The sequence below is a fragment of the Alosa pseudoharengus genome, unplaced genomic scaffold (genome assembly GCF_046254945.1).
Source record: "Alosa pseudoharengus isolate Yale_2024_CS ecotype anadromous, Long Island Sound unplaced genomic scaffold, YU_APseudo_1.1 YU_APseudo_1.1_scf_14, whole genome shotgun sequence".
NCBI lineage: Eukaryota > Metazoa > Chordata > Actinopteri > Clupeiformes > Clupeidae > Alosa > Alosa pseudoharengus.
Window position 1 is genome coordinate 26,394,615 of NW_027468609.1, and position 12,749 is coordinate 26,407,363.

The 12,749-nt window shown below is 42.9% G+C and overlaps 1 protein-coding gene across 1 annotated transcript in view; it reads left to right on the top strand.

Moving 5' to 3' along the window:
- sptlc1 (serine palmitoyltransferase, long chain base subunit 1) overlaps nucleotides 1-12,749 on the top strand; it is a 12,940-nt gene continuing 191 nt past the window's right edge. The window contains exons 1-15 of the mRNA XM_076284382.1: nucleotides 1-66; nucleotides 1,373-1,480; nucleotides 1,703-1,797; nucleotides 2,767-2,860; nucleotides 3,844-3,916; nucleotides 4,088-4,220; nucleotides 4,667-4,796; nucleotides 5,104-5,193; nucleotides 5,935-6,042; nucleotides 6,320-6,415; nucleotides 7,360-7,456; nucleotides 9,658-9,712; nucleotides 11,180-11,297; nucleotides 11,522-11,595; nucleotides 11,744-12,749. The exon at nucleotides 11,744-12,749 is cut by the window's right edge and continues 191 nt beyond it. Of these exons, the coding sequence (XP_076140497.1) occupies nucleotides 13-66; nucleotides 1,373-1,480; nucleotides 1,703-1,797; nucleotides 2,767-2,860; nucleotides 3,844-3,916; nucleotides 4,088-4,220; nucleotides 4,667-4,796; nucleotides 5,104-5,193; nucleotides 5,935-6,042; nucleotides 6,320-6,415; nucleotides 7,360-7,456; nucleotides 9,658-9,712; nucleotides 11,180-11,297; nucleotides 11,522-11,595; nucleotides 11,744-11,837 (1,419 nt within the window). The 5' untranslated portion in view covers nucleotides 1-12 and the 3' untranslated portion in view covers nucleotides 11,838-12,749. The remainder of the gene's footprint in view (nucleotides 67-1,372; nucleotides 1,481-1,702; nucleotides 1,798-2,766; nucleotides 2,861-3,843; nucleotides 3,917-4,087; nucleotides 4,221-4,666; nucleotides 4,797-5,103; nucleotides 5,194-5,934; nucleotides 6,043-6,319; nucleotides 6,416-7,359; nucleotides 7,457-9,657; nucleotides 9,713-11,179; nucleotides 11,298-11,521; nucleotides 11,596-11,743) is intronic.

Consider the following 12,749-nt stretch of genomic DNA (forward strand, 5'->3'; position numbering starts at 1 on the left):
CAGGCAACGAAAATGGCGTCCGGGCAACAGTGGGTACTAGTGGAGATGGTACAAGCTTTCTACGAGGTAAGTAGACAAAAATAGTCCGACAGCCTTCATAAATATAGCTGTATATTTCACACACGGTTACACTGAAACCATAGATTCATCCGACGATAATACACGTCGAAAGGAATGGAGAGGCTTTCAGATATCCTGTTCGGAACTTGTGCCATACTCCAGGAAGTGTAGCCAGCAAGCTAGCTAGAATAGCATGTAGTAATTCACTAGGAAGGGTGGTAAACGTTATATCAGTAGGAAGGGTGGCTACTGAAATGTGTCACTGTGAAGATATTTCGTTGTCGGAGTTACTGATTTGTATATTCAGCTGTAAGCTGTTAAGTAGCGTTTTTTTATGCAAAGGGTTGTGGTTGAAGTTTGGTAAAGACATCAGAGATGCTTCAAGATCAGCTGTTGAAGTGATGAGAGAAGTGGGGAGAGATTAAATTGTCAGTGTTCTCTGTAGATTAACGTGAAGAAATGCGAACAAATGTATATATGTCCAACATTTAAAATAAATGAACTCAAACTCCCAAGACAGAGCAATAAACAATGCAGACAGGATACACAAGACGAATGACAAACCGTGGCAGTTATAATATCACTAAAATCATCAGATCATTGTAGACCTAGAAGCCACCTGATAATTGGAATTGTACCTGTGATGTCCATTTGGCCATTATCCTACCTGTTGATGTCTTCTTCTTAATCCAGATTTGGCTCTCTGTCTCTTCTGGTTTCAGATAGATAAATTAAAACTGTCAAGCAATCAAAATAGCTTGTTAGTTTAACTTGTTTGCAATGTTAGGTTTGTAAGTTGTCCGATAAGTAAGCTTGTTAATTTAAAATCCTTTTATGGATCATTAGTGTTTGTTTCTAAGATAAAATATACCAGTTAGAAAGTGTGTTGCTCTATTTGGAACGTGCCCCTTCACCAACCGTAGTCCACCCTATCATTATCAAGCTTACATCAGTGGATTTAGGTGAGGCGTGGCAGTAAGCCATAAAGTAACTGCACTGTTGCTGCAGTCACACAACTTTTCAGTGGAGTTTGTAGTAGGTGATTTCACTGTCCTCAAACATGTAATTACACAGTATTTAGGCTACTGTTTGGTTTAAACCAGACTTGGGCCTAAAGAACCAAGCTTTTACAAGTAGTCAGGTCCAGTCAAGTCAGGTTTATTTATAGAGCACTTGTAAAACATCAGTTGTGGATAAAAGTGCTGTGTGTTTAAATAAATTTCTTTTCCAGTTAAAATGGAAAGGCTGACAAGGATTTAAGGCACGTTTCCATTGAAATCTTGTCTCACCTTTCCACTCTCTTTCTTACTAGGCGCCTGCATATCACCTGATTCTGGAGGGGATCCTCATATTGTGGATAATCAGACTCCTTTTCTCCAAAACCTACAAACTACAGGAGCGTTCTGACCTCACAGATAAGGTATAACATATATTGATGCTCTAAGTGCATTGTGCATGCACAGGATGTCACAAAACACTTTTAGATTGTATAGGCCTACATTAGAAACTTGTGTAGAATTTTTCAGCAGAAATTACACAGTGCTGCACGACCAGGTTGCGACAAAATCACTTTAAAAAGCCGAGATAAAGAAGATTATGTTTGTTTTATGATGGATGGTTCGATGAATGTGTATGTCCACAGGAGAAGGAAGAGTTGATTGAAGAATGGCAACCAGAGCCTCTTGTTCCCCCGGTACCAAAGAACCACCCATCCCTCAATTACGACATAGTTACTGGGTAAGCCTAAAAATACCTATGTGGGGGCAGCCGTGGCCTACTGGTTAGCGCTTCGGACTTGTAAACCTGACCAGTAGGAACGGCTGAAGTGCCCTTGAGCAAGGCACCTAACCCCTCACTGCTCCCCGAGCGCTGCTGTAGCAGGTAGCTCACTGCATCGGGATTAGTGTGTGCTTCACCTCACTGTGTGTTCACTGTGTGCTGAGTGTGTTTCACTAATTCACGGATTGGGATAAATGCAGAGACCAAATTTCCCTCATGGGATGAAAAGAGTATACTTATACTTACTTACTTATACTTAAATGCATATGGGTACCTCTTACATGAACTCTGTAGCCTATTCATCCAAGTTATACACACTACCGGTCAAAAGTTTGGGGTCACTTAGAAATTTCCATTCCACTCCATTATAGACAGAGTACCAGCTGAGATCCATTGCATTGTTTTTCAGGACAGCATTACATTATGTGCTTACATGATGGCAAAAGGGTTCTCGACTGTTGCAGAAAGAAATGTCTGATCTTTGATGCAATATCTACATTGCCCATTTTTAGCAACTATTCATCCAGTGTTCCAAAGGCACATTCTGTTTCTGTTACACATTCTTTACTAATCTGATATGATTTTAAAAGGCCAGCTGAGAAAACATGGGAGAACCCTTTTGCAATTATGTAAGCACATAATGTAATCTGAAAACTGCTGCCCCGATTAAAAAAACATAACAATGCAACTGATCTCAGCTGGTATTCTGTCTATAATGGAGTGGAATGGACATTTCTAAGTGACCCCAAACCTTTGACCGTTAGTGTATAGCGAGGTCAGTATAGCGAGGAGTACTTTTATATGTCTTGTAGTTGTTGATTTACAGTGCTACTTGTGTGCTAGATGTCTACATGCAAGATCATGGAATAATAAATTAAGTGGGCTCTGTTTTGCTCTATGGCTAATGACAGTGTTTTACTTTTGCAGGCCTCCAAGCCACAACATCATCGTAAATGGGAAGGAGTGCATTAACTTCGCCTCATTTAACTTCTTGGGCCTGCTCGACAATGAGCGAGTCAAGGTTGGTGCTATTTTCAGATAGGGAGGTCGGAGCAACAGAGTGGCTTTTTCCATTATTCTCCAGACTCCTGGTCGATACCACGTTCTCTGATTGCACTTTGGAATACAAACTTATTTTCCTTGATGTAATTTTTTTTATCTGCAGGACCAAGCCAGTTTTGGGATGTTTGTTGGTGAGATAGTGGGAAACGCCCTAACAAAAGTAAATTGCTAGCAGTGTTTTTAGACTGATACTGTCGCCAGTCGTTTCTCATGTGTTGCTGCTGGAATGGAGCCTCGTAGAGGCCACTGTGGTTTGGATGCGTTCTTGTCGCAGAGATGAATGTGAGGTCACTGCGCTCATCATATCCTGGAGAAACACCATATCAGTAACATGCATATATACTTACTTTATCTGTGCTTGTTACAAAAATTTGGCATACTCATGCATGTGGTCTATACTGAAATGATGAATATAGTGTAAGAGTCAAAAGACTCAGCAGACATTTTCCCATAACAAACCATAGACCATATAAGCAACTGCTCAAGTTTTTCCGCTTTCTTTATTTCTCTTGTGCAAAACCTTTTAACTATTACCAGTAATGTTCACCATCATTATATGATAAGACCACAGTCCAAGTTCCTTGGTTGTTATTTTAGAACATTTGTTTTCAATATCTGTGCATGAAGCCCTGGTGGTAGGCGAGGTTAAATTATGCAAGATGGAAATTGGAAAATTGCAGATGTGTGCTGCAATGCTGCTACAGATCATATGTTTTCCTGAACAAATAAAAGCCTCAGCAGGTCACCTAGAACAGGCAGCCTTGGGTACAGGCTACAGCGTCTTACCTTGACATGTCCAGTTGGATTTACAACTTCCCTGGCCTTCTGCTCTGAATGTTTTTGCTTATGCTAATGCATTTATGAAACTTCAGAGGGTATTTGGGATGTGACTTTGCATTTGAGTTCTAACTCTCTGATGGCCCTGTCTTGTTGTTCCTGCAGCACAAGGCTCTGGCCTCGCTGAAAAAGTATGGAGTGGGAACGTGTGGCCCAAGAGGATTTTATGGAACTTTTGGTAAATCTTTTTAAGCCTTTAAATAAGGACATCGAATGTCTGGTGTTGTGTAATGCAAAGAAATGTGTTTTTGGGAATGCCTCCAAGTTCAGGTCCTCATAATGTTAGAATTTAAGTGTGTGTGTGCGTGTGCGTGTGCGCGCTTGCTTGTGTGCACGCCAACACTTGCAGATGTCCACCTGGAGCTTGAGGAGCGGTTGGCCAAGTTCATGAGGACGGAGGAGGCCATTATCTACTCGTACGGCTTCGCTACTATAGCTAGCGCCATCCCGGCATACTCCAAGAGAGGTGACATCATCTTTGTGTAAGCCGCTGCTCCTCCCCAGACACCTCCGTAGTCCGCACGCACCAAGTATCATTAATAAGACGGAACCTGATGAAATCCTCTGTCTCCTGGAGAGAGTGCTTACTAAGCCTACTCATTTCTCATCCCCCCCTCCCAACTCCCAACTTACACATACTCACTCACGCACACACACACACACACATACTCACATACTCTCTCATGCACACACACATCTTACTCTCACACACACACACACACACACGCACACATGCACACACACACACACACACACACACACACACACACACACACACACACACACACATATATATATTAATATATACACACACACACATATATATATTAATATATACACACACACACATTAATATATACACACTCACCCACACACATATACACTCAACCATACATATGCACACATACATACACCCATATGCACACAGCGATGAGGCGGCGTGTTTCTCCATCCAGAAGGGACTCCAGGCCTCCCGCAGTTTCATCAAGTACTTCAAACACAACGACATGGAGGACCTGGAACGCCTCCTGAAAGAACAGGAAATGGAGGATCAGAGGGTGAGTGAGTGAGTGAGCAAGCGAGACGGAGAGTGTGAGTGAGAGTGAGAGTGAGAGTCCTGATTCCTGCTGACATGGCGTGCAGAAAGTGGATTCTCAGGGCACGTCTGACCCATATCCCCTAAACTCACTGCTGACCCTGGGATTATTTGGCTTTGCAGTACGTTATCCAGTGAGAAGGGGAGACAAAAGCAAGAGTCTACCCTGATCACGGTCTTTATGTTACAAGCCTCAGTGTGTGTGTGTGTTTGTGTATGTTGCTCTTACTGAGGCTCGTGTGAAAGATCTCATGTGTTTTGCGTTCCAGAATCCCCGCAAGGCCCGAGTCACCAGGAGGTTCATCGTGGTGGAGGGCCTGTACGTGAACACAGCCGACGTGTGTCCCCTCCCAGAGCTGGTGAGACACAGCGCAAACACTATCCAGCCCTCTGCCGGCCTGTCCTGTTTAAAGAGAACAGAGCGCATGTATAAACAGAGTCAAAACACACACATACTTTATGCTGACTTAAGTTGATTGTGTGTACACTACAGATGCAGCAAGGATGATTTTGGTCTATAGTTTCTGGGGAAAGCGCTACATCTTTCAGTGACTTGCGTGTGTAAATTATAGGACATGAAAGATTTCGTCCTGATGTTTATTAGGGAGGCTCCAAGCTCTGCTGTGATCTCTGATCTGTAAATAACCCATGGTGGCCACAATGCTGTGCTGTCCTACTATGTAACTTAGTGAATCTGTTGCATCATGGACCTGTGCAGAGATTACGGCACGTATCCTTTATCAGTGGGACAGAAGAAACCATCTCAAAATGTTACTCTGTTCTTGACTCTCAACCTATATGCAACTTTTATTATGCATATAAGATTTCTATTTTTACTGGCGAATTATCCGCTCTTTATTTGCACTTGCCTGCACACGTTGCCTCAGTTTATTGTCAGTGCACAGCAGTGATTTAGTAGCTCAGTGGAGACACACACACACTGCTTCCCATTCCCGAGTGCAGCCATTACAATACTCCCATATTTCATCTGCTTTGGCCGCCAGAATGGCCACACATGCCTAACAGATAACAGAGCCACGTAAGGCACGATGCAGACTGCTCTTCCTCTCGCCTCATGCGTTGGTCCTCTTGTTCTGTAGGTGAAGCTCAAGTACAAGTACAAGGTGCGCATCTTCCTGGAGGAGAGCGTGTCCTTTGGCGTCCTGGGAGAACATGGCCGAGGGGTCACAGAACACTTTGGGGTCAATGTGAGTATTGTGTCACAACTACTATTAAAATGAGAAGATACTTGACTGATGAGTATAAATGAGTATAATATAGCATACAGTATGTTAGTATTATAGATTTCAGTATATAAATTCCACAGATGTGTAGTATTTGCTGTTACAAAAAATTTAGTTTTGAGTATCTCCTTTCAGTCTGATGTGGTGGATTATGTGACCTACCACAAAAAAATACCACAACTAGGTCTTCAGAGGAATTTTTGGAGACAAAAAATTTACGTTTTTGTGTGTCTCATTTCAGATTGATGACATCGACCTCATCAGTGCTAATATGGAGAACGCGGTTGCATCTATCGGAGGCTTCTGCTGTGGGAGATCCTTCGTCATAGACCACCAGGTACCGCCTGGACTTGAGATCTGTTTTCTTTTTCACACCTCCATTCCCTGTCCCTCCCTCCTTTTTTCAATATACTTTTAATAAAAATGGGTGGAGAACAAATGGGAAAACACCACACATGAGCCCGCGACACTCCAAATCGGATCCACGTTCAAGGCATGCTGGGGATGTATTTCAGATGTGTGCTGTTGCTCATCGGATATCAACACATGTAGTGTTTGCAGGGATGTGCAGCTGTAGGTTATTTGCTGTGGCTGGGGCGCAGTGGAATGGCGCGGACAATTATTTTAAAGACTGGTGCGCATTGTTTGAAGATTCTTGACATGATGGAATGATATCCGAGGTAATGTTAGACACATGGGCTTTTGAAATTCAGGCTAAAATGGCAAATTGTACCCAGGGATAGCCTAGGAAAGCGTGGGGAAAAAAAGAAACGTGTTGCAGCAGTGCACGCACAAGCACATACACAAGTGATTACACACACACACACACACACACACACACACACACACACAGACACAGGTCCCTGACAGAAGCTAACTGCGGGGACAGATCTGAGCCAGCCTCATTCTGGATCATGTCAGCCACTGTGTAGAAATATTTAACGAATGTTTCACTTATAGGAAAACCATCTAGAAATCTCTTTGTAAACACGGTCTCGTAGGTTGTTTGTGCTGAGCATCTGGCTTAGTTCATTTTAGAAATGATGGGGAGAGAAAAATCCACATGCACACATACACACACACACACACATACACATACAGACACTCATGTTGCGCCAGAATAGTATGCCAACCACTATATTGAAAATGTAAACAGGTTATGCATCATATTTTTGACATAATTGCCCAGCTCCCATACACATGTGGATGAAGCCCTCAGAACAAATCACCTCGGTAAACACAGATCTCCTGCACTCATGTGTGTGTTCCGTTCCTCCTCAGCGTCTGTCTGGCCAGGGCTACTGTTTTTCCGCCTCCCTGCCCCCTATGCTGGCCGCCGCCGCTATCGAGGCCCTCAACATCATGGAGGAAGATCCAGGTGAGACCGCCGACGAGTTGTGCCAAGTGACCGCCACATTCATATGCATCCCAGAACTGATCTGCCTTCCTGCTAGATTCACAAGAGATATTGATCGCATAAGCAGCCTTGTGGAAGTTATGGCTGAATGCATTACAAATATATTCAGTTTTAGCGCTCAAATATGCATGCGGTATAATTCACATGCATTCAGTTTCAGCCTCTGCTTTTGCTCTTCTGTTATCCTCATCAGTTAGGCAGCTTTCTCTATGTCACTGCTAACTGCATGCATACACATGCAGTAATCTTGTACTGCACAGACAGCCTTTGCTAGGTCTGCTTGGATTGGGATATGATGTGTCTGTGTATGGGAGAGAAAGGGATGTAATTAGTTTTCCCTTTTTTCTCTTCGTAACCAAATGACCAAGAGCGTTCCTTCTTTTGGGTGCTTTTAAATTAAACTGGCCTGGCTTCAGTAAGGTTTATGATTTAGACCATATGCTGAGGCCTGTATGGAGGCCGGTTGGCTGGTCGGCCAACTGAACGCTCTGTCGCCTGACCTTGGGGTGGAGGGCCTGATGCATGGGAGTCTGACCAGACAGCAGGCCGGCAGTGGAGCTGTGTACTCGGGGTCTGTAAAGGAATGAGTTGAATTTTTTTTTTTTAAGAATGTCTAACTTGTCAAAGGTTATTTACATGAGATCAGATGTGCTTTAACATCTGATTTAAATTATTCTTTGTTATTAAGTTTTTGGAATGTGTATCAGGAATATGTATGACTAATTTCTTCTGTGGGACAGTTTTGTGGCAAAGCCTCAAACAGTTCATCAACACAGAAACTAACTGAAACTTAAGTACAACACAGCATGTCCATATTTAACAGAGACATCCAAAACTCACACATCTTAACAATAGAAGCTCTTTTGAGCTTATGAACGATCTGGCTGCTTTTGATGTATTCTGTTGACTTGAATGGGTCAAACTCCTTGAAAATGATCCAGACTAAGGGCTTGTATGCTTATATCTGATTTCACTCGACTGTGAATGCATGTATATATGTTGTAAGACATGTAAAATAAATGAATGAAACTGGCACTACGCACAAATTCATGTAGCCTAAACTTACACCGCACTTTCCTAATAACTTAAGTTCTCTCGCGTCACTGACAGTAGCTAGAATGCATTAAAAAAACACCGGGAAAAAACAGTGTTCAGTCCACCAAGTCATATCGGCGCTGCGCAGTACCAGTTATGATATTTATCTTACGGAGTGTAATCCTAGGTAATGTCATGTATGAAAACTAGTATTGTTAGGCAATACTATAAGTGCAAGTCCAGGGCAGCTGAGGTGTGGCGATGACATCATCGATACGCAAGCAGGATGTGCGGTTTCGCTGTCTAAACGAATTCAAACGGGCTACGGTTTCAGATTTCTCTACTCTGGGATCAGGTTTCAGAAAAGTGCGGTTTCGGGCAGTGCGTTTACAGGATTCGTTTGGACGCTCGGCCAAGACGAAGCAAAACCTCTGCGTTTAACCTAAAAAGCGTCTCCGTGTGGACGGGCCCTTAGGCACTGAGTTGTGTGTAAATTCTGACCTGATTTGTGTTGTTTTGTTTGGCTGTATAACTCACACACATTCACACAGATTCTTGAATCCAAACTAGATAGATGCAGTCCTTTGTATAGAAAATGCCCTACGGCCCTTAGACAATGAACTTTTCTTGCAGACCATTTTTCCTATACATCAGAAAGAGGCTGAACGGCATATAGTTCTGCACTTACGTAATGTCAAAGTTATACAGTATGGGGGGGGGGTGGGGATGGGTGTTTAGGCTTTATGGCCAGTCTCACGATGAGAGATGAGTCGCGGTCGACTGTCCTGCTCCACCTCCCAGCAGGCCCTGGTGAGGGGGGCGCCAGGCTCCTGCTGGCCAAGGTAAACTAATTACCCTCCGCCCGTCGGGCCTCCGCTCCCTGAGCCCCACACAGTGTGGACTAACTGCACTGTATGGGGAGTGGGGAGTGGGGGGGGGGGGGGGGGGTTCAAGGGAAGTGATGTTGAGTAGCCTTCTGTGCTGCTTCTTGCACTGAACAGGGACTGAGGAGAGGGTATTTCAACAGAGGGGAAGTTGAGTATCCTTCTGTGTGTACGAATGTTTTATTTGTCTCTCTCTTTGTGTGTCTGTGTCTCTTGTCTCTCTCTCTCTCCTCTCTGTTGAAGACATTTTCGTCATCCTGGGGGACAAATGCAAGCACGTCCACAAGGCTCTGCAAGGGTGAGTTGGAGTCTGCCGAGCTGTTTCCCATGAAAGAAACCAGCAGTCTGGCACAAACACAGGGAAAGGCTCTTGAAGTCAAAACATTTCCTGTAACGTTATTTAATGGAAGCAGTTTTGCACCACATAATTTAAGACAACAGAATGTTGCGTTTTGGCCATATAGCACTGGATCTAAGTTTTTGCAAATTTACGTTGTTGGCTACAGAAAAGAGAGTAAGAATTAAAAAATAAATAGATAAATAAAATAGACAGCCTGTCTTGGCCTCTCGGTCGCTGCAGCCGAGGAATCCGACACTGTGATGCTATACTTGCGGTTTAGCAGGTATCGGACAGCCATCACAACAACCTGTGCTGATTTATGAATTTGCTCTCCCCTCTTTTTTTTGGGTTGTGGAAAATTCAACAACCCCCCGACTAGTTTCGCACTTCTGTCTCTCCCCTCGTCAGGATATTTACACTCTTGACACAAGGGCTTTTCCTGTTTCTACTACACACATACATCATGCTCAGAGACTCCCTTCTTTTCTTGGCTGCACAGTTTGGCTGTAACATTATGAGAGAAGATACAGGAGATTGTATCCCTCAGTTGTCCTCTTGGGGATCTCCCTCTTCCCATGTTTGGTGTCTATCCCTTCCGATAATGTTTGAAGTTATCTGATAAGTTATTCTCAGTTTATAAGATAGGCACTGCAATTAGCCCCTAGCTCGTGATTAGCCAGATTAGGGTATTTATAGTTAAAAATAGGCTGTGGGGGGACTTAATATACCGGTAGGCATGATGGAGCAGTGGTTGTGTTGCGGCTTGACAATCGGTTGGCCTGGGTTCGAATCCCAAATCCACTCTTGCAAGTTTGTGTTGCTTGGGGAAAAAATGTCTGCTAAATACCAGTAACTTTACATTACTAGATCAGTCAAGTCCAGCAGGATGAGGCTTGGGACCTCTCAATGGTATGTGTGGGAACTCCTAACGCTTCCAGTCAGCTAGGGTACAGAGTATTTTTGCGCACTAGCAGAGGAACTCCACCACACACAAGCATTGGTTAGCGTGGGCGCTACAACCCTCAGCGTTTTCTGGTACTTTCCCAGAAAGGGCCGCTTTGTGTATTGTGGTCTGATTGTAGCCCAGGGAAGAAGGAACAAAATATGCAAACAGAGGTTTGAAGCACTTGTCTGCTGGATGCTTCTCATACATGTGTTTGGGGAGGCCCCTGTATGTTTGGAGTCTTCTCAACATGTGAGGTACAGTTGATGCTCTTCAAGTCTTTAATAGGCAGTATATTTAAGTACAGGCTGTGTTAGATTTATGCACTTGGGTTTTTCAGCTATAGAGCAAGATCATGGTTTTAATTACCAGGTGCAGACACTAATGAAACATACACTTCACTGCACTGCATGGATGTGTTTGCATCAGCCAAAAGATTGTGCATGGGTGTGACTGGAGTGTGTCTTGTGTGACTGCTGCAGGACTCCAGGGCTGAAGGTTGTTGGCGAGTCCTTTGCTCCTGCCCTCCATCTGCAGCTGGAGAAGAGCACCGGGTCCAGAGACAGCGACGTGAAGACACTCCGCAGCATCGTTGATTACGTAAGTGGGAATGAGTCTATACACTTTATTCAAGATCAGATTAGGTAAGATTACTACGGTTAGATATGAAGCGCAAAACCTTTTATTTCACTATGCACAAATACAATGGTGAAACATCCCAACGTATATGTATAATAAATGCAGTTATATTGTTATATTATAAAACTTTGACAAATGTTGGAAAGTTTTATGCCGCTACATTTATAAAATGTCCTGTATTGCAGTGTTTGGACAGAGGAATAGCTCTTACACAAGCAAGATATCTTGACAAAGAAGAGAAGTTTCTTCCTCCACCAAGGTAAATCTTGTCGATGTTTATTTTCCCCTCCCCCTCTGTCTGCCCACAGTGTTAACATGTGCAGACCTCAGCATTGTTATTAGCCACGTGCGTTGCCACAATGTGAACTCTTCTAAAACAAACATCTGATTTTTCCACTGACCTGCAGCATCCGGGTGGTCGTGACCGTGGAGCAATCCAAAGAGGAGATTGAGAAAGCGGCCAGTTGTATACGCGAAGCTGCGTCAGCTATGCTGAAATAATTCCAGCAGTGCACTCCGGACCCCAAGACATGCTTGGCAAGCCAGTCAGCAGACCCCTCGCTGGTTGACCTCTTTGGCATGGAGGACCACATGTGAGAAGCTGTCCAACGGTTAATGCTTGATATAGCAGGTGGCTTCAGCATTACTGTAGTGGCCAGAACAATACTATAATCACATCATTCTTTTTTTCACGCAACAGTTACTTTGATTTTTTATTTTTACTCAGATACTGTATAGAAGTGTTTTCAGTCGCTCATTTCATATGGAATTGAATGTAATATTTGCTGTTCACTGGTCTACAAGGTGTGCACCACCAAAAAACTATTTATTTCCTCATGAATGCCTTGAATTATGATAGCAAGTCTTAACTAATCCATAATAAATACTGAAAGAGTAACACATTTTTTATAAATTTTATATGGACTGTTATTTTTCACCACACTGTGACAAAAAAATTGCTTGTGTCGTATACTGTTCTTTTTGTCACATTTGACCAAAGGGTTGTTCGCTCTAAAAAAAAATCATTCGAATGCAGTTTTGCACTGTTTTTATGTGTGCATATTTTTATTTTTTTTTATTTTGTGATATTGAGGTAACATTTTTGAAACATCATTAAATTGTTTCCTTTTTTTCTTTTAATGGCTCAAGTGTGTCAGTGTATTTTGATATAATAAGAGCAGTTGTGTGGAAACTACTATGTCACTGTACAAACAGTGTTTAAAAACATTATTTTTCTTTTATGACAAATGTGCTTTGCCATATACCTCAGAGGAACAGGATACCTGTAGGAATAACATATTGAGTAGTACTGGCAAATTATCACTTTTCAACTGGTTGAGTTTGTCTGAGGAAGATCTTTATCACTATGCAACAAATGTGATTGTAGGTCACGGAAAGCATAATATATTATAT